Source organism: Phyllostomus discolor, chromosome 3 (genome assembly GCF_004126475.2).
Source record: "Phyllostomus discolor isolate MPI-MPIP mPhyDis1 chromosome 3, mPhyDis1.pri.v3, whole genome shotgun sequence".
NCBI classification, from domain to species: Eukaryota; Metazoa; Chordata; class Mammalia; order Chiroptera; family Phyllostomidae; genus Phyllostomus; species Phyllostomus discolor.
In genome coordinates, this window is record NC_040905.2 from 187,804,972 (window position 1) to 187,829,150 (window position 24,179).

At 37.6% G+C, this 24,179-nt stretch overlaps 1 protein-coding gene across 1 annotated transcript in view; it reads left to right on the top strand.

The window, feature by feature from the left end:
* STX17 (syntaxin 17) overlaps positions 1 to 24,179 on the top strand; it is a 60,433-nt gene that overhangs the window by 21,826 nt on the left and 14,428 nt on the right. Inside the window, exons 3-6 of the mRNA XM_028525605.2 lie at positions 678 to 743; positions 16,199 to 16,424; positions 23,463 to 23,584; positions 23,672 to 23,722. Of these exons, the coding sequence (XP_028381406.1) occupies positions 678 to 743; positions 16,199 to 16,424; positions 23,463 to 23,584; positions 23,672 to 23,722 (465 nt within the window). The remainder of the gene's footprint in view (positions 1 to 677; positions 744 to 16,198; positions 16,425 to 23,462; positions 23,585 to 23,671; positions 23,723 to 24,179) is intronic.

The window sequence follows — 24,179 nt, forward strand, 5'->3', positions numbered from 1 at the left end:
TTCATTCTTTGGATTTTTTATCTGAACCAAAAATAGAGTGTGGTGTCTGGGTTGATGTTTCTGTCCTGTATAGTATTCTGCTCTGATGTTACCTATCGCATCTCGTTGTGGTTCCTGTCAGATGGAACGTTCACCATTATCACGCTCATAAAGCTTCTAGGATGAAAGTCTACAAGCTAAACATTGCCCTGGTAAAAAGTGAAACATATATGTTAAGTATCCAGTCTCACTTTTACATACTTTCTATTTGCAATATCAATGTTACTTTTTCTCAAAATCAGATTTTAATTTTCAGTACTTCACACTATCATTGACAGAATTCTTCACATGTAGTAAGAATATCTGATGAGTGCTATAAATCTTATTTTTTACATTCTCATTCTTTATGTTGCAAAATCTTTGGAGATGAAAAATAGCCAAAGTTTATATTCTCTTTCAATAAAATAAATAGAGTCTAGTGATTTTTGTCAGTTTTACCATTTACCATTTGCCAGAATTTTGTATGTAATGTTTTCAAAGAAGTACTACTTGTATGGTCTCTGGACAGTTACCTGCCTACTTAGTAACTTTTTTAGCTGGTATGTTGAAGTTTGGGTAGGTGACTGGGGGTTTGTGTGGTAACCAGAAATAGTCACTTTAGTAATAAAATTGGCACCTTTCCGCTCTCTTTTGTGTAGTACCAGAGATGCAGAGTCTGGGACAAGCTGCACGAAGAGCACATCAACGCGGGACGCACCGTGCAGGTAAGGCCGTGTCCAGTGTGTCAGGGTGAAAAGGGCTTCAGAACATTTTGCTGAAATGAACACCCCTGTAGCTGAACCCTTTTGTGCATATGTATAACTAATTTCTTAAGGATTCATTTTTACAAGGAATTACTGAATCAAATTCCATACATATTTTTTAAGATTGTGGTTCATATTACTAATATTTCCTCCAGAAATGATACATCAGCTTACATTCTCACAATCATGGCATTTTCCAAAAACCTACCAACATTAACATTACCCATTTCTCCAATTTTTGCTAATTAGTCGATTAAAAGAATGTTGCTTTTATTGTTTTAATCTGGGTTTTTTCTTTTATTGCTTTGACATGTGAAAAGCTTTTTAAATACATGCTTTGGATGGTAATATTTCATTTGTAAATTTACAAAAATTTCCTGTTTGTGTCCCTTGCTTATATTATCTTTTGTAAGAGTTTATTTTAATTTGAAGATACTGATCTTCTCTCTGTAATATTCTGTTTATCTTTTCAAAGAAGCAGCTCCTGGATTTATTGATCCTTAGAATTGTGCTTTTAATCTCTATGTCATTTAATTCTGCTCTGGCTTCGCTTATTTCCTTCCTTCTACCTGCTCTGGGCTTTGTTGTTGTTCTTCGAGTTCTTGTAGGTGTAGGATTAGGTTGTTTGTTTGAAATGTTTCTGTCTTTTTTAGGTAGGCCTGTATTGCTATGAACTTCCCTCTCAGGACTGCCTTTGCTCTGTCCCATATGTTTGGGGTTGTTGTGAGTTCATTTTCATTTGTTTCCAGAAACTTTTTGATTCCTTCCTTGATTTCATTTTTGACCCATTCATTGTTTAATAGCATGCTATTCAATCTCCATGAGTTTGAGTGTTTTTGAGTTTTTTCCTTGAGATTGGTTTCTAGTTTCAATCCCTTATGATCCAAGAAAATGCTTGATATGATTTCAATTTTCTTGAATTTGTTGAGTCTTGTTTTGTGTCCTATCATGTGGTCTATCTTTGCAAAAGTTCCGTGTGCATTTGAAAAGAATTTGTATTTTGTTTCTTTGGGATGAAAGGCTCTGTATATATCAGTTAAGTTCCTTTGATCTAGGACATTGTTCAATGCCACAATATCTTTGTTGATATTTTCATTGGAAGATCTATCCATTTTTGACAGTGGGGTGTTAAAATCTCCTACTATAATTGTGTTGCTGTCAATATCTTTCTTGCTGTCCTTCAAGATTTTCTTTATGTATTTGGGTGCTCCTATGTTGGGTGCATATATATTTACAATGTTTATGCCCTCTTGATGGATTCTTCCCTTGAGTATTATGAAGTGACCTTCTGGGTCTCTTTTTATGGCCCTTTTTTCGAAGTCTGTTTTATCTGATATGAATATTGCTACCCCAGCTTTTTTTCCTTGTCTATTTGCTTGGAAAATTTGTTTCCAGCCCTTCACATTAGTCTTTGTAGGTCTTTTGTCCTGAGGGTGGGTCTCTTGTAGGCAGCATATGTATGAGTCATGCTTTCTTATCCATTCAGCTATTCTGTGTCTTTTGATTGGACCATTTAATCCATTTACATTTAAGGTTATTATTGATAAGTACTTGTTCATTGCCATTTTTTCGTACCTGTGTTCTTCTCTCTCTCACTCTTCCTTCCTTTTCTTAAAGTAGTTCCTTTAGCATCTGTTGCATAACTCGTTTGGCGGAGGTGTTTTTCTTTTTAGGCATCTTTTGTCTGGGAAGCTCCTTATTTGACCTTCCATTTTAATTGAGAGCCCTGCTGGGTAAAACAGCCTTGGTTGCAGGCCTCTGGTTCTCATTACTTGGAATATTTCTTGCCATTCTCTTCTGGCTTAGAGCATTTCCATTGAGAAGTCAGCTGCTAGTCTTATCGGGGCTCCCTTGTATGTTACTTCCTGTTTCACCCTTGCTGCCTTTAAGATTCTCTCTTTGTCTTGGAATTTTGCCATTTTAATTATGATGTGTCTTGAAGTGGGCCTCTTTGGGTTCCTCTTGATTGGGACTCTCTGTGTTTCCTGGATTTGTGTGACTTTTTCTCTCATCAAATTAGGGAAGTTTTCCATCATTATTTTTTTCAAACAAGTTTTCTACCCCTTGCTCTTCTTCTTCTCCCTCTGGTATCCCTATTATATGGATATTATTATGTTTCATGTTGTCTTGCAGCTACCTTACCACCTCTTGGTTCTTTCTGAGTCTCCTTTCCTTTTCTTTCTTCTTCTGAGTGTTTTTTTTTCTATCTTGTCTTCCAGCTCACTGATTTGATCCTCTGCTTCATCCAGCCTGCTTATAATTCCTCCCAATGTGTTTTTTTATTTCTGAGATTTTATTGTTCATTTCTTCCTGTTTTTTTGTTTATAGTTGCTAATTCCTTTTTCATGCTGATGTAGTTCTCACTCAGTTGCTTATAGTGGCCCATGAGTTCCTTGAGCATATTTACAGCCATTATTTGAATTCTATATCTGATAGTTTGGTTACCTCCACTTCATTTAGCTCTTTTAGAGGGGAGTCTTCCATTCCTTTTGATTGCATGTCCTTTTTTTTTCTTCCCATTTTAGGTGACTCTTTTTATTTGTTTCTGTGCTTCCCGATGTTTTTCTTTGCTAGCTGTCTTTGTAGGGTGAACTTCTGTGTTAGGAACTCTATGAGGTTCAGTGGTGTGGTCTCTTTGAGCTCCTTGTCTGGATGCTCTAGGTTTTCCCTTCTTCTGTTTGTGTGGGCTCTCTCGTTATACTTGGGTTTTTACCTTTTGGTGGTTCCTTTGTTGGTGGTTTTTCTCCCCCAACAGGTATATTGATTTTCACAGCTCCCGCCTATTCTTGTATGTGATCAGTGGCAGTGGGTAGGCAAAATGGATTAAGATAGCGAGAGAGCATTTTTATGGTATTTAAAACACTAGCAAGTAAAGAGATAGGAGATTCTTTGGATAAGTATAGCATTAACTGTGATATTTCACCCAACTAGCCACATTTTATAAAAGGTGAAAGATAGATAAGACACTTGTTAGAGAGGAAGAGGATTGTGAACTGAATCCAAAAAACAGAGTACTTGTGTAAGGTCAGTTGATGAGATATAGTGAGAGTAAGGGATAGAAAGTAGGCATAGTGTGAGAAAGAATAGAGTTAACCACAATAATAATAATGCTTAGGATTAAAGTGAAGTGGGCTAAGGTCAGGGAGGGTTGCTGTATAGTATGTACAATTGTATGGAACAACAACTATTTATAGTAGTACTGGAACAACAGTAATATGACAAGAAATGTGTGATTTGGATAATCAGAATAGAAAGTACCCAGTCAAGAGTTATGTGTTGTTGGAACATGGGTGAAGTGAAAGAAGGAAAATTAAAATACAATAAAGAGAAAATAAGGAAAACCAGTCAAATAATGCAATTAAACAGAGAAATAAAATGAGGAAAACTAAACATAAGTAAGAGAAATTTAAAAATACTAATAAAAATGGTAAAAATAATGAAAAGATAACAGTAATACACATGAACAATAAAATGCCAGCTCTAGGGATAGCAAAGTGACATTTGTCTGTTTCCATTTTAGGAGGTTAGCCTTGTGCCCCTCCTTTCGATCTATCTCTGGACCCTTCCTAAGTCCTCGTCTTATTGTCTCACTTGGGGGAAGGGAAAAAAGGGAAAAAAAGAGAGAAAGGATCCAAAAAGAAAAAAAATAACAAACCTCCTGCTGACTTTAAACTTGTTCAGTGAGTTTTGCTGGTCTGCCTAGATGCCACAGGAAGGGGGCGCTGGGCTTTGCTTTTCTCCCTTCCTATGGCTTTAAGAGGATGGGGAGCAGGTCTAGGTCACAATTTCCAGGTCTCTGTCGGCCTAGGTCCTCCGTGAGCTGCCTGGCTCAAATCAGCCACTCGGTCTGTGGGTGCCCAGCATGAGTGAATCTCAGGCACAAGCCAGGCACACGCGGTTCTGGCTTGTGCAGCTGAAATCTCCCTCGGGGTGAGCCAGCCACCACTGGCGAGTTCCTTATAAAGCAGCTGCTTGCTGCTCTTACCAAGTGCACAGCTTTTCACACAGCCCAACTTTCCAGCCAGTCTGGAGACTGTCCGAGTCAGGGTCTGACATGGCCTGACTCCTCCCTTCTCCAGATGTGGAACAGCACCTCAATTTCTCTGGTGCCAGCTTGCGCAGTCCTAGTGAATTTGTACCGCCTCTGTGTGTCTCCCACTTCGTCTCTATTCCCCCCAGCAACTCCAGCATCCAGGTCCCTCCTGGTGCCCGGCTGCCCTCCCTGCTCTGGTTGGGGAGGGAGCTGTTGCTCTAACTCTCCTCCCCTTATCCTGCAGCAGGCACTGACTGGGCTGGAATCGCAGTGGCCTTGGTGTGGCGCAAATCCCAGGGACCTTAGCATCCCAGCGTAGTCTTCTCACCATCTGTTTTTCAATGTCCTCTGCAATTTTTGCCTCCAAACTTCATATACGCTGGGATTCCGTTCGCTGTTCACGCTGTTCCTCGGAAGATGGGCTAGGTGTTCCAGCTGGGCACAGGGAGAATTGGGTTCCGCTCCCACCTTCCTCGCCCCCATCTTCTACCACTCTCTGTAATATTTTTTTTAAAGATTTTATTTATTTATTTTTAGAGAGGGAAGGGAGGGAGGGGGGAGAGAGAGAGAGAGAGAGAGAGAGAGAGGGAGAAACATCAATGTGCAGTTGCTGGGGGTTATGGCCTGCAACCCAGGAATGTACCCTGGCTGGGAATCGAACCTGGGACACTTTGGTTCCCAGCCCGCGCTCAATCCACTGAGCTACGCCAGCCAGGGCTATCTGTAATATTTTGAATTAATACAGTATTGCAGTTATTCTTTGTTATTTATTGGCTTTTTAATAAATACACTTTAATTATTTTTAATTAATTTTTTTAAAACATATATTTATATAGTTAAAAGTCAAAATTAAAAGGCTTATAAAACCCTCCCCTTAGCCATCTTCAAGTACTACTTGCAAGAAACCACTTTTAATACTTTTGGTCATTTCCCCTGGTTTTTAGAATAAATTCCTACATACCATGTATAGACAGGTGTGGACATGATCTCTTCACATCTTGCCACAATAGGTGGGGACCTAGCTTTTCCACCTTGTTCTTTTACTTCCCTTCCCCTTATATAATTACATACGACTTTTGTTTAAGTTAGTTATTAGTATCTCATTATTTGATTATAAAATTAAAGTGTCTTGCTAAGCCAGATTAGTGAAATGTAGCACAGACTCTTTTTTTTTTCAAGTTACTAATTGCCTCACATTTTATGCCTGGCTTTCTATATATTTGTAGTTTTTTCCCCTAAATGTTGCACATCTCTGCTACATACTATCAATAATTTATTTTTCATGTGCTCAAATACATCACTTGTATGCTTTCTCCTGAGGGCTCTCTTCTGAGCCCTTCTTTCCCAGTTTCAGCCTGGGCTTACTCTCCAGGCTTGTTGCACAGCTGGTGTTCCAGAACTTCCTGAGCTGTTCGGTGTTGGGGCCCTGTTTTCCTTGTTATTATGTCCTTTTCCTTTTTTGTTTACTCCATTGTTTTATTGGAGTACACCTTCCAGTAGCTCTGTAAATGAGGGAATCTTGAGGTAAAATTTTCAGTTATTATATGACTAAAAAATACCTTTTTTCTCTCCTCATGTATGATTGCTAATTTCAATAGGTATAGAATTCTAATTGGAATTCTCTTTCAATTATGAAGACATTCTAGGCTTCCTAGTTTAGTGTTGCTTTTAAAAATGTTTATATTGTACTATAAGGCTATAGTAATCAAACAGCATGGTATTGGCATGAAAACAAACATATAAATCAATGGAACAGATTAGACAGCCCCCAGATAAACCACTGCCTATATGGTCAATTAATATTTTACAAAGTGGGCAAGAACATAAAACAGGTTAAAGACAGTCTATTCAGTAAATGGTGTTAGGAAAAATGGATAGATACATGCAACAAAAATTAAACTAGACAACCTTCTTACACCATATAAAAAATAAACTCAAAATAAATTAAGTGCTTTAATTGTAACACTTGAAACCATAAAACTCTTAGAAAAAAATCACAGGTAGTAAAACCTTTGACATTTCTCTCAGCAATATGTTTTTTCTGATATACTTGGGCAAGGAAAACAAAAGAAAAAATTAATAAATGAGACTACATCAGACTAAAAAATTTTTGCACAGCAAAGGAAATCATCAACAAACCCAAAGACAGCCTACTGAATGGGAGAAGATATTTGTCAGTGATACATCAGATAAGGGGTTACTATCCAAAACTGATAAAGAACTCATACAACTCAATACCAAAAAAAAAAAAACCCAAATAATACAATTAAGAAGTAGACAGAGGATCTGAATAGACAGTGGACATACAGGTGGCCAATAGACATATGAAAAGATGCTGAACATCACTAATCATCAGAGAAATCCAAATTAAAACCACAATGACATATAACCTCATACCTGTCAGAATGGCCATCATCAGTAAAGCAACAAACAAGTGCTGGCAAGGTTGTGGAGAAAAGGAAACCCTCATGTAACTGTTGGTGGCAATGCAGATTGGTGCAGCCACTGTGAGGAACAGTATAGAGCGTCCTCAAAAAATTGAAAATGGAACTGCCTTTTGACCCAGAGATTACACTTCTGGGAATAAACTCAAAACATTAATTTGAAAGAGTGTGTGCACCCCTACATACCTTGCAGTGTGATTTACAATAGCCAAGATAAGGAGACAGTCCAGATGCCCATTAGTAGACAAATGGGTAAAAAAAGTAGTGGTACCTATATACAATGGAATATTACTCACCCATATAAAAAAATGAAGTCTTATCATTTGTGATAGTATGGATAGACTTAGAGGGTATTACGCTAAGTCATAATAATAAGTCATTAGAATAAGTCAGTCAGAGAAAGACCAATACCATATGATTTCACTTTCATGTGGAATCTAAAGAACCAATAAATGAAAAAACAAAATTGAAGCAGACATACAGAGGGAAAGAGGTTGGGGGAGGTAGAAGAGGGTAAAGGAAGGATAAATGGTGATGGAAGGAGACTTGACTTGGGGTGGTGGACATGTACAGATGATGTATCATAGAATTGTATGCCTGAAACCTATATAATTTTTTGACCAATGTCACCCTGATAAATTCAATTAAAAAAAATAAAGGAAACAGACTTACATGTACAGAGAACAGACTGATGGCTGCCAGAAGAGAGGGGGGTTGGGGGACTGGATGAAAAAGGTGAAGTACAAATTGGTATTTACAAAACAGTCATGGGGATGTAAAGTTCAGCATAGGAAATATAGTCAATAATATTGGAATAACTATGTGTGGTGCCAGGTGGGTACTGGAAATATCAGTAAAACACTTTATAAAGTATGTTATTGTCTAACCACTATGCTATGTGCTGAAACTAATACAAATAATACTCAATGTGAACTGTAACTGAAAAATAAAAAAATGTTAAAATGTTATCTGATTTCCCAGTCTTTGTTTAGGACCATTTCCCCCCCTTTAGAACCTGTGTGATCTGTTTATCCCTGGTATTCTGAAATTTGATGATTATGTGTTTTTCGTGTTGATTGATCCTTTTACTCTAAAAATTCATGTCATTTAGTTCTGGGAAATTTTCTTAAGGAATTTATTTGAGAGTCTATTCCTAGTGTTTTCCTCTTATTTTTTTTTCTTTTTAAAATATTTTATTGTGAGGGTCAGCAAACCGTGGCTCCCAGACCAATGCTGGACTGCTATCTGCCCCATTTGTTTGCACGTCTTTGGCTGCTTTCACACTACAGCAGCAGAGCTGAGTGGTTGCAACAGGGACTGTATGGCCTGCAAAGCCTAAACTATTTACTCCCTGACCCCTGACTGCAAAAGTTTGCAGATTCCTATTCTATTGGATCTTAGGATTCTTGGATTGTTAGTTTAATTTTCTCTTCTACTTTTTGGGAGAGTTTCTCAGCTTTATCTTTAATTCTACTGAATTCTTTATTTCTGCTATTATATTTAATTTCCAAGAGCTTTTTCTTATTTCCTTTTTTCACAGGATTTTGTTTTTGGATATAATAACTTCTGCTTTTCTGAGACAGTAAAGAGCAGATTGCTTGTCTGCTGGTGGACTTTATGGTGCTTTGGCAGGCTAGCATTTTCTTTGGAGGAACCTCCAAATATCACTCTCCAGAGTTTGTTTTAGTTTAGTTTTCTAAAGAAGAATCCTCATCCTCCCTGTAGGGCAAGTAAGTATTTATTTTTGGGTTATTGAAGCAGGTTAGGTAAAGGCTGTTGGGTTTTTATTGTTCAGTACAGGTTCTCACGTAAATTCCTTCTTTTAGCCCTGTGCCTAGTGTTTCTAAATCTAGTCTTTTTCTCCAAAGAATGCATCTCTTGTTCTCTCACATTTCAAAAAGGTTACTATAGCTGCAGTATAGTTAATAGATTGGGATAGAATGAGGTGAATACAAGAGATCATTTAGGAGGGGTACAGAGCTGGTGGAGGTGGAGAAAAACTGATTTGAGATCTAGATAGACATTTGACTTTTTCCCTCCCTCCCTCTCTCTCACTCTGTGTGTGTGTGTGTGTGTGTGTGTGTGTATTTACCAGTGGCCTTGTGCTCTGTGTTTGTAAAGAAATCAGATTAATTCTCATGTTACCAATTGTTTTCTGCTATCATACACTTTGCTCTCAAAATTACACGTTGTCTTCCTGTCAAGATAGTGGCACAGGCAGACTTGGCTCGCCTCTTCGCACAACCACGTCAAAATTACAACTAACATATGGAACAACCATCCCTCAGAACCGTCAGAAATTGAATTGAATGGAAGTCTGACAACTATGGAATTAAAGAAACCACATCCATCCAAACTGGTAGGAGAGCCAAAGATGCAGAATAGTCTGGTTCCACTTTTATAAATGGTGGACAGAAATTCAGGAGGTATATCTCAGGAGCAAGGAGTCCCAGCCCCACACCAGGCCCCCAGCCCAGGGTTCCAGTGGTAGGAAGATAAGTCAAAGCAGCTCTGTCTAATACATAGAAATAAACACAGGAAAGCTGCCAAAATGAGGAGTCAAAGAAACATGGCCCAAATGAAAGATCAGATCAAAACTCCAGAAAAAGAACTAAACAAAATGGAGATAAGCAATCTATCAAATGCAGAGTTCAAAACACTGGTTATAAGGATGCTCCAGAAACTTAGTGAGGACCTCAGCAGCCTAAAAAAGATCCAGTAAGAAATGAAGGGTAAACTAACTGAAATAAAGAATAATTTACAGGGAAACAATAGTACAGTGGTTGAAGCCAAGAATAAAATCAATGATTTGGATCACAAGGAAGCAAAAAACAACCAATTAGAACAAAGAGAATCGAAAAAAAATGAGGATAGTGTAAGCATCCTATGGGACAACTTTAAGCAGCAAAACATTTGCTTCATAGGGGTGCTAGAAGGAGAAGAGAAAAAAGCAAGAAATTGGAAATCTATTTGAAAAAATAATGAAAGAATCTTTTCTAATTTGGTGAAGGAAATAGACATCCAAGTCCAGGAAGCACAGAGAGCACCCAAACAAGATGGATGCAAGGAGTCCTACTCCAGGACACATTGTAATTAAAATGCCAAAGGTTAAAGATAAAGAGGTTGGAGAAGTGTGTGGGAGAATGAGTGAGAGGTGAGGGGATTAAGAAGTACATATAGATAGTTACAGAATAGCCATGGGGATGTAAAGTACAGTACAGGTAAAGGAGTAGCCAAAGAACTTATATGCATGACCCGTGGACATGAACTAGGATGCTGGGATTACCTGAGGGAGTGCAGTGGGGGGCAGTGCTGAGTGGAAGGGGGAAAAGTGGGGCACATTCAGGATAACTGTAATAGCATAATCAATAAAATATAATTTAAAAAAGAAAAATAATGAAAGAAAACTTCCCTAGTTTAGTGAAGGAAATAGACATCCAAGGCCAGGAAGCACAGAAAGTCCCAAACAAGGTGGACACAAAGAGAACCACACCAAGACACATCATAATGAAAATGCCAAAGGTTAAAGATAAAGAGAGAATCTTAAAAGCAGCAAGGGAAAAGCAGATAGTTACCTGCAAAGGAGTTCCCATAAGACTTTCCGCTGACTTCTCAAAAGAAACTTTGCAGGCTAGAAAGGACTGGCAAGAAGTATTCAAAGTGATGAAAAGGAAGGAACTGCAACCTAGATTACTCTATCCAGCAAAGCTATCATGTAGAATCAAAAGTGCTTCCTAGACAAAGTAAAGCTAAAGGAGTTCATCATCACCAAGCCATTATTATATGAAATGTTAAAGGGACTTAATTTAAGAAAAAGAAGATGAAAACTAGGAACATTAATAAGGTAACAAATTCACAACTATCAACAACTGAATCTAAAAAAAAAAAAAAAAACAAGCAAACAACCGGAACAGAATAGAATCATAGACATGGAGATCATTTGGAGGGTTATCAGTTGGGAGGGGGAGAAGGGGGAAAAGTTACAGGGGTTATTAAGAAGTATAAATTGGTAGGTACAGAATCAACGGTGGGATGTTAAGAACTGTATAGGAAATGGAGTAGCTGAAGACCTGATATGTGTGACCCATGGACATGAACTAAGGAGGGGGGTATTGCCGGAGGGAATCAGGGATACTGGGTGGAGGGAGGCAAAGGGGGAAAAATTGGGACAGCTGTAATAATCATTACATAATCAATAAAATATATTAAAAAACAATTTAAAAAGAAGAAGCAGTAGAAATGAGAAGGAATGGAAAGGAAAGAGGGAGAAGTGAAGATAGTAGACAGAAGTTGGGAGAAAAGAAGATTAGAGAGAAGCAAAGCCAGGTAGAGAATGAAAGAGAAGATAATAGATTCCAACATGAATGTAGAAGGTAACTCTTTTTAGGTTATTGTAAGCTTCAGAGACATGTAAACTTAAATTTGGTCTTTTAGTAGTCATGAGCTGATTAATTAGGATTTAGGATCCTTGACCTTTCCTCTGACTGTAGAACCTTAGGGAGGAAATAAATTATAAGGCACCATCAATTGTAAATGTGCCATTATTCTTTAGTCCTCATCCAAAGATTTTTTTACACCAATATTTTTTGAGAATGGGAAAAGAGAGAGGAAAACATGGATGTGAGATAGAAGCATTGATAGGTTACCTCCCACGTGCACCCCAACCGAGGCTCAAGCCCACAACCTAGACATGTGCTCTGACTAGGAATCGAACCCACAACTCTTTGGTGCATAGGATGACGCTCTAGTTAACTCAGCCACCCAGCCAGGGCTGTAACACACACCATTATTTTGAATACCTCTAAGTAGAAAAAAGTGGTGCCAGCTAAGAATGACAGAATGTCTTTTTATCATGTATTATAAGATGAATTCCAGTTTCAGAGATGTTAAAATGTTGAAAAGATACTGTGTCCTAAAATTGATGAAATATAATATTTAGAAAGCTTCTACCCTTCTACTTTACTTCTATCTTTTCCCAGTCTATTCTATATTGTATGTTCTGTTTTCCCAGGATAATTCTTTAGGGACAGCTCAGATCTTACCCCCTTAGTGAAGCCTGTCCTGATACAATAAGGTATTCCACGTGTCCTCTGAGCACGTTTCTTATGCCCCTTTCAGTTTTGAATATTTCTCCTTAATAGGGAATCTAAAGCGAAATAGGAGTTAAGTAGTTCTACTTTCTCTGCCTCATCTGCTACCATTATACCATCTGCCCCAAGCAGTGGGCCTAAAACTTCTTTCCTGTTCTCCTTGCTCTACATGTATTTCTTAAATCCTTTTATTGTTCTTAACATGTTTCACCAGCCTCCGCTCATTCTGGGCTCTCACATTACTTGCATGATTCTCATTTCATGCCACTCTTTGTATTCATCCTCGTTCACGTGCCTTTCTTTTCATTCCTTTCTTTTTCAGTCTCTTAAAATTCTGAACTTATCACAGCATGCCTTACACAGCTATATTGGATTTTTGAAATGCCACTTTCTTTTCTTATCAGATTAACATTTTTTCATCGTCATAATTTCAGTTTTTAGAAACTATCTCTCTTTTAGAAAAAATCCTGTCGCCATATAATTTCTGCCATTAGCATCATACAACTGTTTTCTCTAAACTTGATTCACTTCCCTAAATTATCACTCTTTTCAGTACTCCTTGTTATAAGTAGTATGAATTCCAAGGTAGCGTGGTTGCTCTCCCTCAGGGGTTTCATTCCCACTTCATTATTTTATTCTTGTACATCAGAATTAATTCCTAAAAAGTCATTCCTTTTATTACTTCTCCAACTAACGGAAGATGAGATGTGTCATGTGCTAGGACTTAAATTATGCTTTCCTGGGGAAGAATTCTAGCTAGTTTTTTGATAGTTGGAGATCCCTATTCTTGGACCACTGCTTTGCCCCTTTGTGGAAAATAACAAGAAAGCATTCATTCATTTACTACGTCTCTTTGAATCAAACTAGATCAGGGATCAGATACAGCCTTGAGGATACAGTGGTGCAGAAAATAGGCATAGACTCTGTTCCTACAAACCTTAGAGTCTAGTTGAATGAATGAATGGATATATTTTATCCAGCAAGGTGGCACCAAGTATACTTCCACAATGAGATTGCTACTCAATTCACCCCTACCCAAATGCTTTCAAACTTGTTTCTGTGCTGAGGTTAAACAGTCATACAAGTTAGCATAATTTTATTTTCTAAAACTATTGTTAACACTTTTTACTGTGAAATATAACATGTGTTATAAAATATAAATACACACCTAAACAAATTATACTGTGAACTTCGTGTAACCACTACTCAGATCAAGAAATAGACAATCACCAGCATTCAAGAAGCTTTTCCCAATTATAACTATCTCTCTCCCCTTGGAACTAATCACTAATTTGATTTATATGGTAACTATTTCCTAGCTTTTCTGTATAGTTTTACCATACAAATGTGTCATTAAAACTATAGTTCAGTTTATTTTTTAATATTATGTGAGTTGAATTAAACAGAATATATCTTTTGTTCCTGGCTTTTGTTGTCTATAGCAGTAGATCATTCATTTCTTTGCTGTGTATATCTCATTTTATGAGTTTATATCATAGTGTACCCATCCATTCTTTTGAGGGACGTTTGGGTGTTTTCAGTTTTGTTAACATTCTTGGATATTTTTACTGGTACACATGTGCACACATTTCTGTTGAGTAGTATTCCCTGGACAGGAGTTCCTGTCCACCAGGCATCCTTATTTTCAACTTTAGTTAATGATGCCAAACTATTTTCCAAGATAGTTGTACTAATTTGACACTCCTTCCACCAGTGAATGTGAGTCCCTTTGGGTGCCAGATTCTTGCCAGTATTTGATAAGTCAGACTTTAATTTTAACTGCTTATTATATAACTAATTTTGGTTTAATTTACCCAATTAAGGAATCACACAGCTAAGAGATAGTGGTGTGTTGGAAACAGTATTTTTTCAAGGTTTGAGACCTGGATTGTAGTTCTGATTCTGCCACCATGTTCATCTGGGCTCCAGTTTCCTTATTGTGAAATCTTGAGGTTGGGTTCGATGAGCAAACGAGCCTCTTACAGTTCTACGATATTTACACGCTGATGCTTGCATTGACCTGTAGCTCAGTTCCCTTCAGGTTTCAGTTCCCTTCAGGCGCACGTTCGAACGGTGAGAGTGGACACGTGGTTAGAGGAAGCTGAGAAGCATGGTAGGGTAGAGGCACATTGTTTCTGATTCACCCAGAAAATCTTACAGGATACCTTAGGTTGTAGGTGAACTTTATTTTCAGAATTGGCTCTAATACTACTAAAATAAAATGGATACTTTAGCTTGTATTAAGGTGCCATATACATAGGCATTATGCTTATAGTTTAATGGAAAGAGTGCTGGACTGTTAAGAATACTTGGATTTTAACCCTAGCTTTGCTACTATATAATTAAATAAATTCTGAACTACTTTTTAACAATTTATCTATATGTAATAGTGTGGAATGTGATAAGATGGGATGTAACACCTCAGTCAAGAGTATGCTCTTCAGAAATTAAAGGAATTAATACTATTCTTCTATATAGGATTTACACTAGTACCTTTGAAAAATACATTAAGGGAAAAGAATTTAAAATAGTGTATGGAGATCTATGATTTTTAAAATTATCATACTGAGATTATTCTTGTAAGTTAATTTTATTTAATTATCAAAAAATAGTTGGTTGTTATGTTTTTCAAAGTATAGACCATTGAAAAGATGGCAGCCTCCTCAGGTTATGAAGCTAGCACACCTTGAACCTGTTCAAGTGAGTTTAAACCTAACAAAGACAGTGTGGACACATACTGTTCATACATACACACGTGCACACACAAACATGTATTCATTTGCTCACATTCCAAATAAAATACTAGCAGTTGAATCCAACGGTGTATTAAAAGACTATACACACACACCAGGAAAGGTTTATTTCAGAAATATAAAGATGGCTCTATTCATGAAACTTGCTTCTATGTCATTATATTAGCACATTAGAGGAAAATGTATGGTTATGCTAATAGATGTATTTTTTAAAGAGAGTACAATCATTTGGAAAAAATCCAGCAATTTTACTCAGAGAGAAATGCAAAGTGAAAAACAACGCAGTACCGTGTAGTCCTGGTAGAATGTGGGAAGGTGGGTGCTATTTCGGTGTCGTGTGAACTGGTGCAGCCTTTGGGGGGAAAAGCTGATAATCGCTATTGAAATAATTCACATTGTTCTTTCAGTACTCTTACTTTGGAGAATCACTTCTACAGAATACAGTATGATAGTATTTACTATCATACTGTTGTAGCATTAGGACTTACACTCAAGAATATTTGTTTCATAGTTTGTAATAACCCAAACTGGAAACAACCTGACTGTTGCTCACCGGGGCAGGGACTGAGTAAACTGTCTTCCCTTCACACTGAGGAATACGGTGCAGCTGTGGACCAGGAGAGAGACTCACGGATGTAGTGTTAATTGGCGTGGGGAAATCATAATTGATTGTGCATAATGTAATCCATTTTCTGTGTAAAAAAAATGGCTAAGTATGTGAGTGCTCGAGTGAGCAATGAGAAATGTGAGTTAAAAGAGATGGTGGGATTGGTGAAGTGGGAAAATCATTAAATTTTTCTCAATATGTTGTCTCGATATGCAGTGTTTGTTATATTATAAAGAGCATTTGTTACCTTTATAATAATCATATTTAATGAAAGAAAAACATTAAATAAATCAAAGTATGAGGGTGTGAATTCTAAAGAAGCTGGTTTTGGTCAGAGACATGAAAAATAGAAAAGTATTATGCATACATTTCACTGTACAGATTACTTGTAATCATTTTCATTCATAACTATTAATCAGATTACCTCTGAAAATAGAGATATTTTATACTAAGTTATATGGTGACTTTAATGATTTTTTTTTTTAACAGCAACTCCGCTCCAATATCCGAGAAATGGAGAAGCTTTGTTTGAAGGTCCGAAAGGAGGACCTGGGACTTCTGAAGAGAATGATAGATCCTGTTAAAGAAGAAGCATCAGCAGCAACCACAGAATTTCTCCAACTCCACCTGGAATCTGTAGAAGAACTTAAGAAACAATTTGATGATGAAGAAACTTTGTTACAGCCTTCTTTGACCAGATCTGTGACTGTCGGTGGTAATGTACTAGTCTTACTCTTCTTGATCATAGTGACGCAGTTCGTTCAAGTTCACCTCCTTGCACAGATACTGCAGATGATATGTGTCTCCAGGGGCTCCCTCCTATTCCAGTGTACTGAGTTCTTGGACCCCGAGGGTGCCTGGAAATGCGTATCCTAGAAGTTTTGCAGGATAAAAATTTTGAGGCCGTGCTGTATAAAGTGGAACTTCAGACCTTTCAGTACCTGTTTGTCTATAGATTGAAAATAAATTTTAAAGTATTTCCTAAGGAGAATATCATGCTTGTCATGTAACTGGTAATTGTTGATTATATTACAATATTATCTGTATAAGGAACCCTAAAAAAATATTCTTAGTTTAATGCATAGTAGTACGTACTTCAGAGAAAACAGTCTTCTAAAAAAAAATCTTATGGGTACTGACTGGCAGGAGTGATAAGGTTTCTCTACTGGAAAGCTTAAATCTAAATTTTTTACTACCAAAAGCCAATTTTTTAAACTGTACTGGCTTTATTGTGTAATTGTTGCCCTTTCTTATTTTAGGGTTTTCCTTTTTTTTGTTTTAGAGTTTCTTTTTAATTTTTAATTTATGCCATCTTTTTACCTTTTATATATGTTCTAAGCTGCTTAAGTCTTTATGGAAAAGGTGGAGTATACATAAATTACAAGCTAACATAGAATCTGACAGATGCTACAGTGCCTTGTTTTCCTCTTTTCCTTTACCCAGAAGGCTCCTAATTGTTTTTAACCTTATATTGTCAGTGCTAATAACATTCCAGTAGTTTACAAGGAAATAGAAAAAAATTAGAAGAAAGATTTAGGCCATCATCCTGAATTTCTGCAATCTTGCTTTTATTGTATCCTTAGTACCTAGCACATAGTACATAGTGCTTTGGCGTATAGTGGACCATTAATAAATGTTTTCTAAATACTATTTCTAAATATAAATGAGTAACTGTCTCTTTAGAGGCAGTTTTGTGATTTTGGATGCGCTACAATCATGTCGCGGCGCACAACCAGGCCTTGACGTGTTGTTTTGGGAAGAAGGAAATGTTAGCGCTCAACCCGTAGTTGCAGAGTGTTTGGGAAGAATGCTTTTTGAGAGTCCATAGAGACTGTTTACATTATTCTCTTCATATGTAATTATCACCACCATACTGATGGGGCTTAATGCTGTTTTCATCATCTAGTACGAATGGATACTTTCCGTGCATGTGCGGAGAAACCAGGTGTTAGAGTTCCATGGGACTGAGGGGCTGTCTCACCCACGCGGACAGTTGTGGGGGCAGTGCCCACAGGGAAGACGCGCTGGTCTTTCTGGGGAGCATCGCTGGCTTCCGTCTCTTGGGCTTCGTGACTTTGAATCACTCATCACCAGCAAACAAAAAATTTTGGTTCTATCTGCAACCTTTCTTATAATGCGATACTATTCTGATGCATGCTTTAGGTTTTATTTTATTATTGTATTATTGGTGTTTCTAACAGCAGGACTGTTTGGGCTCAACAGTCCTGCTTGATACATGAGCCAAACTTGGGCTCATGTATCATCCGAGGAATTGGGTGATTATTAAAAGGAGGCAGCTTACCCAGTCTGCTGGCAGTTACCTTTCTCCACAGGAAGCTGACTGGTATTTAAAAATGTTGGCAAAATTTGGGAAGCATGTGTATCAGGGGAGATGAAAAAGAGAGAGGCAGAGCCAGAGGACGAAGAAGAAGAAAAACATGAAATTCATCTTCCAACGCTCTTGCTTCTCAGACTTCTCAATTCATGGAACACCAAATTGGCCTAAGACCTGATCGCTTGAACCCTGGGAGAAACTACAGAACTAAATCTCTGGTGCCAGTGCTGCTTTCATTGACAGTCATTCCATTTATAAAATCAAACACCGAACTTATACCTGAAACAAGGTTAGAATTTCAGATTCTGAACGGTCTGCTGGTCGGATTGCGCTTTGACTTTGAATCCACTGCCAACATTAAGCAGTTAAAATTAACTGGCTCACCAAGTGCCTGAGTTTTTTTTTTTTTTACCAAATATGAGAGTTTCTACTAGGTTGCCTTAAATTCAGAAATACTGTTTAAAAATGATTGAGAGGGTGGGAGGCGAAGAATGTGAAATGAAAGCACTCATTTACATGAGAGTTTAGTAGTGGGGTAGGAATTGGATTTGTTCCATGTTGGTCTTCTTTTAGCTATAGAATCTCTTCTGTCATTCTACATGTTTTTTACCCAGTGTTCTCTGGTTTTTCTTTATTTTTGCTTCAGATACTCATTATAGTAGTGACAGCCTATACAGGAAAAAAAAATGTGTTTGATTTGCATAGAAGCGCCTTAAAATACTTTTTCCTTTAAAAATTCAGTCCGATTCTAAATAAATTGGTTGGAAACATCAGCAGAGATTCAGGAGCAACGTTGCCACATTTCCATGAGTGAGATCAAAATGCAAAAATAGTTTTTCATTTACAAATAGAAGTAACAAGTAGAATAGGGTGTTTTATGTTCCCTGGAGAGTGAAAGAAGCTTAAGTTTAGGGAACCTGTGATGATTTTGCTGTTTCTTTTGTCCAGCCTCTGAGAGTTCCTGAAGCGAATCTTCTCCACCAATCTTGCTCAGTTTGAGAAACGCCCTCCTGCCTTGTCTGTGTGTCATTTCACTTTTAGCGCATCCCTCCCCACTGAGGGAGGCGGGGGGAGCCTGCAGGTTTGGTTTGTGTTTAGGAAGGTGTATCAGGGCCTGCAGAGCGAGTCACTGCTTCTCTCCGTCTTTGTCGCTCCTCACTCCCCATCCAGCACTCAGCTTCACCCGCGCGGTAGGCACAGAATCTTATTACACTTTAAACAAATATTCACAAAAGAAAAGAATCCAATCTTAAAACTTCTGGGAACTTCAGACCAGCATATTGAATTTGATGAAATATTAGATTTTATCACAGATATATGTGTGTGTGTGTGTGCATGTGTGTGCGCACGCTGAACTGTTTTGTAAAACATGTAGATGATTTCGTATACTATTCAGAAGATGTATTTTCAGTTGGTCTTAATTTTCTTAAAAATCCTCCTTTGCCACTAAGTGAAGACATTTGTTAGAAGTCATTTTATTTCAATAGATGGGTTTATGTAAGTGATCGGTAAATTAATTTCACTATTTTTAAGCTGCAGAACATGACAAATTTCAGGAAATGTTTTGGAACTAATTGAGATTTATAATGACACTTTTTCTAATGTAGTAAAGTTTAGTGGAAATTCTTTATCTGTTGTGTTGTAGTTCTCAGTAAAACGACTCTTCCCCACGAAGGAAGGAGAAAGAAAGAAGGGGGGTGGGGGGCGAGGGAGGCAGTGAGTGTGAGCAAGTGAGTGAGGAAGGGATGTTTAGATACATAGAAGGGAAAAGTCTTACATCTATGTTACTAAGCTTATTTCTCACTTCAACTAAAAAAGATCTTAATGCTTATTTGAGTTTGTAAGTCAATGATAAGGTTTTACAACTCGAGTTTGAAAAGCAGCCGCGCGATCTGTGCCCTTGACCCTCGCAGTTGTTTGCAAGCAGCCAGAACTAGCTGAGGTTACTGTGTCGTATAAAACAAGAGCGATTTTGGCGTATGTGGACAGAAGAGTTCTTTATCCTCGTTTCCTGCAGCTGAAAATCTGTGACCGTGTTTTGCCTCCTCATGTCTGCAGCAATCTGTAAAAGTTCAGAGTTGGTGGATGATCACTGATGTACAGGTTTATACTACAAGCTGGAATAAATGAATTATGGAAGGTGTAGAAATTGAAGGGTTTCGTTTCTTAATTATTAGTCATACCTTGAAATGATTAGTGATGTTCAGCCTTGTAAGTTTACAGCAGGATTTTCCATGGAAGAAAACAGATTTCTTTGCTCTAAGACTTCATTTTGAACTACAATGCATACACAGTTTGGTTTCAGGTGAAATGTAAATGGCTTAAACATTTATTATTTTTTACTGAGGGAAATCTTTCATGTTTGCCTAAAATGTCAAACAGTTCCCATCCCATCCTTTTAGATCAAGAATTTGTTTTTTGGTTTTTTTTATTTTAATCATTGTTCAAATACATTCTATATGATAATTTCTCCTCATTTTGTTATATACCCCGGCATAATTTATTTGAATCCTCTGCCCTAAGAAAATCTTCAGAGTGGTGGTTGTGTTTATAAAGTTATGCTTTACATTTGGTCTGTTAATAACCAAGTTATCATTATTCATTGTGGTACTAAAGAAGTTGAAGTTCTTACAGTAGGAATATTAAGCAGAAGAAAGGTCTTAGAGTAATTCATTTATCTTGAGTGAAGTTAAAATGAAAGTGTCTTTAGTGACATCAGGGCATGGGGTAAATAACTCTTAAGCATTTGTAAAGATCATAGAAAGCTTTTAAAATACTGGATACTTGCCATAATGTTGTAATGTAAACCTTATTCTGTATCTCATGTTTTTACTTTTCCTTTGGGTAAGAAAATACATTCCGATAAATTAAGATTAAAAATTAAAAGAACATGGTCAATTCTAATAAGCCCAGAAATTACTTTTTAGTCATCTGACTATGCCCTTCCTAAACAATTTAAACAGTTTTTTTCTGTTGAGAGGTAAAACACTCATGAATTTGAAAGTAAACTGGTAATGCAGTTTTGTAAAATTCCGCTCATTTATAGGCTAGGATGGGAAAAGAAATTGAGAGAGAAGTTGGGCTTAGTGTTTCAGTGACTTACTTTTAGGATTAGATCAGGCGTCATGTGTCGCTGTCACGTCCCTGCTTACAACCCGTCAGGAGCTCTCCACTGTCTGCCAGGTAAGGTCCAGTCTTTGACGGGACCTCAAGGCCACTTCTGACCATCTGTGATGTCTTACACTTGTAACATCACACGTTTACTTTATGGTTTGGCAAGACCAAACCACTGAGTTTATGTCAAGCTATGTTCTTTCTTGTTTCAGGGCCTTTTCATGCTGGTCTTTGTACGTAGAATTCATATTCCTATCTTCTTTCCCTAGTAATATTATCTGTTTTAGGGAGCTGTCCCCTAAACTGCACACCACACCAAGCCGGGTCAGGTGCCACACCATCTGAATCTCTAGCTTCAGAGCCTTCTCGGGCCACTCTCTCCTCCTCAGATCTGAGTTAACTGCCTCTCTTCTGTGCTCGCATAGCATTCCATACTTACCCATATCACAGTTCTCATCAGACCATACTGAACTTGCCTGTTAACACGTCTGCACCACACACTGTATGATAAGCTCCATTAATAACAGTAGCAGTAGCAATGTCAGTAGGGATAACTATTAACAACTTATATTGGGTTGGCTGAAAAGTCCAAATGTTTTTTTCCATAAAACGAGAGACACGTTTTTCATTTTCACAAACTACTTTATTGATTTGGGTATTTTGAGTATGTTGGTTAGCTCTCATGTAGTACGATGTTGATTGTTCTCAATTAATGTCCAGATTTGATCACTGTCAACTTCAGCTGGTCTGCCCAACCATAGAGCATTGTCCAGGGAGAAATCTCCAGCACGAAACTTTGCAAACCAATCTTGACACATTCGATCAGTCACAGCACCTTCTCTATACACTGCACAAACCCTTTGTGTGTGTGTGTGTGTTTTAAGATTTTATTTATTTTTAAAGGGGAAGGGAAGGAGAGAGGGAGAAAAACATCTATGTGTGGTTGCCTCTCCCGCTCCCCCTGCTGGGGACCCAGCCTATAACCCAGGCATGTGCCCTAGTCTGGGAATCAAACCGTGACCCTCTGGTTCACAGGCCCGCACTCAATCCACTGAGCTACACTAGCCAGGGCACAAACCTTTTTTTTTTTTTTTTGCATTTCAGCTGTGCTTTTACCTTTCTTGAAATAACAAAGCATAATATGCTGAAAATGTTGCGTATTTTCTTCCATCTTTAATATTAAAATGTCTACCAAAATTCACAACTTTGGTTTTTTAATTGCACACTGATGTGACAGCTGTCACAATACAATCTAACAAAATTGTTTTAAATGAAGTTAAAGACAACTGAGTGCTACTAGGGCAAGTGTACGAAAAAAACCAGGTGAACTTTCTGGCCGACCCAGTACTTGGTATATAAGCCAGGTGCAAAGCACCATCTCATTTTATAAATGAGGAAAATAAGTCAGAAAAACAAAATACCTTCCCAAGTCAAAGGGCTAGTAAATAGCCAAATCAGGATGCTTCCCGGGTCTTTCTGACGAGGCCCATCCTCTTAGCCACTGTGCTGTGTTGGCTCCTTGGGCCTGTTTTCACGGTTTACCGCTGTGTCCGCGGCATGTTAGCACGCTGGCAGGGATGGAGCAGGCATTGTGGAAATAGAAGTTTAATGAGTGAATGATTGGTAAGACCAATACAAGGAAATAAGAAAGACTGGAAAGTGGCGTTTGGAGCATAAATTAATTCATACCATAACAGTGTCTAATGAGGAAAGCCTTCGTGGGTTGATGACTTTTTAAAACTCAGAAAAGAATTAGAAGCAATGGAGGCATGGGCCAGGAAAATGACTTTGAAGAGAAGTAGGGTGATAATACATACAGAAATATACATATGGTAATAGGTGTTTGTTTGATGACAAATTTGTTACCAAAATGACTGATTTCCATTGCTGACACATCACTTCTCTACTTTTAACAGCTCACTAAAATAACAACAACCAAAAAAAGTTAATGATTTGGCAATAAGAAATGTTAAACCTGGGTATCTCTTCATGGAACATCAGCCGAATAGAATAGTTTTCTTTTGGTGCTTCTTCCACATCTAGCTTTCGTTATTCAGATTGGGTGGATAGTATTTGTACCCATTTTTTTAGATGATTTTGTAGACTAATTAAAAAATATTTGTTAACACAGGAACAATCTGCCTATAAATAAATCTAGTTCTATAGAATGATCAATTTACTTTTAGCCTGAGCTCAGTTAGTAAGCATTTTACATGACAGCTGTTTTATGGTATTGATTCATGCTATCTATCACCTTTCTAAACAAAGCAAGTAAATTCTAACCGTGAGGTTGTATTCATCCAGGAGCATTTCACACTACTGACGCTGAAGCTGAAGCTGACCCTCAGAGCATGACTCAGATATATGCATTGCCTGAAATTCCTCGAGATCAAAATGCTGCAGAATCATGGGAAATCTTAGAAGCGGTATGCTAAAAAAAATTTTTTTCCCTTTTGGTAACTTTGAGGCTTTTAAAAATAAGTAACTTCCTTTTTTTCTCTCTCCTTTTTAAGGACTTAATTGAACTTAGTCAACTGGTCACAGAATTCTCTCTCCTAGTAAATGTAAGTATGTTACTGGTTTGGGCCCAAAAGCTAAAAAAGGCTTTTATCGATCACTAGGCTTTTGGTTAAAAATTTAATAGAAGTTATAATTTTTAAGACAGTTCCAAATCAGTTCAATAAACATTTATTAAGCACTTGTTAAATAAAAGGTTCTGTGTTAGATCCTAGGCATCGGGAGTCTGACCAGATATAGAAATAAATGAAACCTGCTCTCTGCCTTCAAGGGTTTACAGTGGATAGAGATAAGCTTGGACCCCAAAACTGAAACTTCGAGCATGACTGTTAAATGCAAAAATAAGATACGATGAAAAGTATTATAAGCTCCACGAAGATGCATTTAATTCCAAGGGAGGGCAGCAGGGGTTGGGGGTGGAAGCAGTAAGGGTAGCTTCACAAGATGAGTAGCATTTGCTTGAGTCTTGGAAATTGAGTGAAGTGTCCACAGGCGGAGCGAGGG